Source organism: Buceros rhinoceros, unplaced genomic scaffold (genome assembly GCF_000710305.1).
Source record: "Buceros rhinoceros silvestris isolate BGI_N320 unplaced genomic scaffold, ASM71030v1 scaffold18438, whole genome shotgun sequence".
NCBI lineage: Eukaryota > Metazoa > Chordata > Aves > Bucerotiformes > Bucerotidae > Buceros > Buceros rhinoceros.
Genome location: NW_010426545.1, coordinates 1 through 3913, shown reverse-complemented (window position 1 = coordinate 3913; position 3913 = coordinate 1). Strand labels below are relative to the sequence as shown.

At 46.5% G+C, this 3913-nt stretch overlaps 1 protein-coding gene across 2 annotated transcripts; it reads left to right on the top strand.

Moving 5' to 3' along the window:
* Positions 1-163: 163 nt before the first annotated feature.
* Positions 164-2673, top strand: LRRTM2 (leucine rich repeat transmembrane neuronal 2). Of its 2 annotated transcripts, none has more exons than XM_010141565.1 (2): positions 164-586; positions 1360-2673. In XM_010141565.1, exons 1-2 carry the CDS (start codon positions 557-559, stop codon positions 2476-2478), a joined length of 1149 nt encoding a protein of 382 aa, XP_010139867.1. In that variant the 5' UTR covers positions 164-556; the 3' UTR covers positions 2479-2673. The 2 variants fall into 2 exon arrangements, with proteins under 2 accessions (XP_010139867.1, XP_010139866.1); XM_010141564.1 differs by having other exon boundaries at positions 932-2673.
* Positions 2674-3913: the final 1240 nt, after the last annotated feature.

The following is a 3913-nucleotide window of genomic DNA, read 5'->3' as shown; positions in this document are numbered from 1 at the left end:
CCGCCCCCTGTGCCCCCCCCCCCCCCCCCCATCAGTGGTCTTTAACACGATCACAGTATGCAGCACAATGCTTTAAAACAGCAAAGCTTCTGGAAAACCCAAACAAAAGGAACGTCACCAGGTGACGTCAGCCTATATACAGCCCTGTGTGGTCGCAGCGCATAAGCAAATCCATTCTTGTACCGCTTCCCTGAAAAGCTTTTCAGTAAATGCACTCATGCTACTCCAGGAGCTTCTCTCAGCAATAAGCCACCCATCTGCCATCAACAAGTTAGGACTAAGGGAAGCTCCAGCTGCGGGAAAAGAAAACGCGAGCTTCAATTAAAGAGCCAAGCAGCCACTGAGGATGAAAACTTGTCTGAGGCGTTGATTTAAAAACTGCAGCCCTGTCAGAGGAGATCAAGCCAGTGATTTCTAACGGAATATTCCGAGGGAGCATCGTGGATTCAATTTTGCACTAATATCAGAGGAGGCTGAAGGCAGTAAATTATTCAAAGGCTATCGCACATTAGAGCCTTTCCCAGACTCACCGCGTTGAGTCTGAAACTACGACTGAATGCAACCTCCAATGTACTCAAAAGAATGGGTAAGTTCCTGCGTTTCTCTGTCCCTTGTATAACGAGCGACCGGCTGTGCTTTAAGGCAGCACTTCGGGGCTAAAGCAGATTTTTCTGCCCTGAACCTTATGAAAAAAAAAAAACCCCTATTTTCCGATCGTGACACCGTAATCCTCCGTAATAGAGATAAAGGCTCCTCCTAAGTGTAATACCCCAATATTCCGGGTTTCCTACTTAAGTTGTTTCTTGCGGTTAGAAGGAGCTTGTCGGAAATGCATGGCAATGTTATCTGCAGTGAAATCTTCCACCGTGATGTTCAAAGTGTACTGATAAGGCTGTCCTATCTTGTTGTTTTCCTAAATTATATTCTGCAGGCTTACATTTCAAGTGGCCATTAGGGGCTCGTATGCTGGCAGCACTATATGCAATGAGTATGGTTTTAAAAATGCTGCCTGCCTTGGGCATGGCTTGTCCACCAAAATGTCGCTGTGAGAAGCTGCTCTTTTACTGTGACTCTCAGGGGTTTCACTCAGTGCCAAACACCACTGAAAAGGGCTCGCTAGGTTTGTCACTGAGGCACAATTCTATTTCTGAACTTGAAAGGGATCAATTTGCAAGCTTCAGTCAACTTACTTGGCTTCACTTAGATCATAATCAAATTGCAACAGTCAGAGAAGATTCTTTTCAAGGACTGTATAAACTTAAGGAATTAGTCTTAAGTTCCAACAAAATCTTTCATTTGCCAAACACCACTTTTAGCCAGCTGCTTAACCTGCAGAATTTGGACCTCTCTTTTAATCAGTTATCCTCTCTGCACCCCGAGCTCTTCTACGGCCTTCGCAAGCTACAGACCTTGCACTTACGATCCAACTCCCTGCGGACCATCCCGGTCCGCCTGTTCTGGGACTGTCGTAGCCTGGAGTTCCTGGATTTGAGCACAAACCGCTTGCGAAGTTTGGCTCGCAACGGATTTGCGGGATTAATCAAGCTGAGGGAGCTTCACCTGGAGCACAACCAGCTGACCAAGATTAATTTTGCTCACTTCCTCCGGCTCAGCAGCCTGCACACGCTCTTCTTGCAGTGGAACAAAATTAGCAACTTGACATGTGGCATGGAGTGGACCTGGGCCACCTTAGAAAAGCTCGACTTGACCGGAAATGAAATCAAAGCCATCGACCTCACCGTCTTTGAAACTATGCCTAACCTTAAAACCCTGCTGATGGATAACAACAAGCTCACCACTCTGGAGTCCAAGGTCCTCGGCTCGCTGACGTCCCTCACCACCGTGGGCCTCTCCGGCAATCTGTGGGAATGCAGCCCAAAGATCTGCGCCTTGGCCACATGGTTGAGTGGCTTCCAAGGTCGGTGGGAGCACTCCATCCTCTGCCACAGCCCCGACCACACCCAGGGAGAGGATATTCTGGATGCAGTGTATGGTTTTCAGCTTTGCTGGAATTTATCAACTGTTGTTACACCCGTGGCTACAACGTACACAGCTCCGACTACCGAGTACACTGGAAGAATCAGCTCCTCTCATTTCCATACGGGAGACAAAGAGATTCCAACTACGGCAGGCATGGTCGTTACCACCGAAGAACATTTCCCCGAGTCAAACAATGCCATCTTCACTCAGAGGGTAATTACAGGAACAATGGCTTTATTGTTTTCTTTCTTTTTTATCATTTTTATAGTGTTCATCTCCAGGAAGTGCTGCCCTCCCACACTGAGAAGAATTAGGCAGTGCTCAATGATTCAAAACCACAGGCAGCTCCGGTCCCAAACACGGCTGCATATGGCAAATATGTCAGACCAAGGACCCTATAATGAATACGAACCCACCCACGAAGGACCCTTCATCATCATCAACGGCTACGGACAGTGCAAGTGCCAGCAGCTGCCGTACAAAGAATGTGAAGTATAATACCGACATGCCATCCCCAATTCGAGCAGATAAGTAACCTATTTTAAAATTGTAGGGGACCTGCGGCCGATTCTAGTTTTTACAACTGTTGACATAAAGCCTGATTTTCCAAGCTCCTTAATGGAAACATGGGTTATGGAGTGGTGCGGTATTTTTAAGTTTTTTTAAAAATAACCCCATCCTATTTTCAGTGTTACAGAAGCAATGATTCCATTCAAGTTGCACTCCTCATGTCTCAAAGTTGCTCTCCTCAGACCATGTAAAACCTTTCATGCTATGTAATTATATGACTGTGTGTAAACGTTTATACCCACGTCTCCATCCGCTCCTTTTGCCAACGAGAACAGTCCGAGGGGAAGGACACGGGGTACCGGCACAGAGCTCTGCGGGGGCACACACGCTCCGTTTGTTCCGCTGCAGCTGTAGGATCCCAACCGCTCCAGCTGGCTCCGCTCACTTTAAAGGCAGCCGTGGAGGAAGATTTTTTTTTTTTCCTCCTCTGATAATTTCACTCCAGTAACAAAGGGGAGGGGAAACAAACAAAAAAGAGCCACGAAGGTCCGGGTGGGGATTTAAGCGCAGCGGGGAGCGGTGGATTTCTTTTAAACACTGTTTTCCTACATGCTTATTACTAGTTCGGCTTAAATGGACCTTGCTCGAGCTCTTGGATACAGAGGAGCAGGACGGGCAAAACAAGGCGCCCGGTGCTCCGGGCGCTGACAAAGTGGGCAGCATAGGAAGGCTCAGCAAGAGGGGATGGGTGCTAAATATGAAGCGCATTCGATTGGTATCGGCTCACTGGTTTGACTTGATGATGCTTTTCATGAATTCCGGCTAATTACTCACGGCAATGAGCAACAGCATTTCAACACCTTTTCCTGTGTAAATACCCTTAGTGCAAGTTTTTCTTAATTAAAAGTAAATACCAACCGTGAGGTTAAGGAGAAAGAAGAGGGAGGAAGGAAGGAAAGAAGAAGCCTCTCTTTGTCCCCCCCTGCCCCCCCTCCCTGGCTGAGGCTTCCTCTCGCCTGGAAGCTATTTTCATGCACTAACTCCACTGGTTTCTCTGGAGACAGAATTAGCCCCTGTAATATAAGCTCTCACTTGTCCTCCTCTTCCAAAAATCAAGGTAATTACCAGTGGGGGAAAAAAAAAAAACACCCAATGCACCCTCTGATAAGTTTGGATAATATAATCAGTTTATAGAATAGTCCACTGAAAAATGTTTCGTTTTACTTGATATGGGACAGAATCTAAACTAGTCTGCTGGTTAAAAAAATCCTACAGAAATATATATACACACAGGCACCTCATTCTTCAGGAGTAATCCGATTTCTTTAGCCAGAAGTACCATATTGCTATTTATGCTCTAGGAGGAAATTCTATGTAAATATTTGCAGATCTATGCAGCGATGGTGGTACTCAGATGCCACGG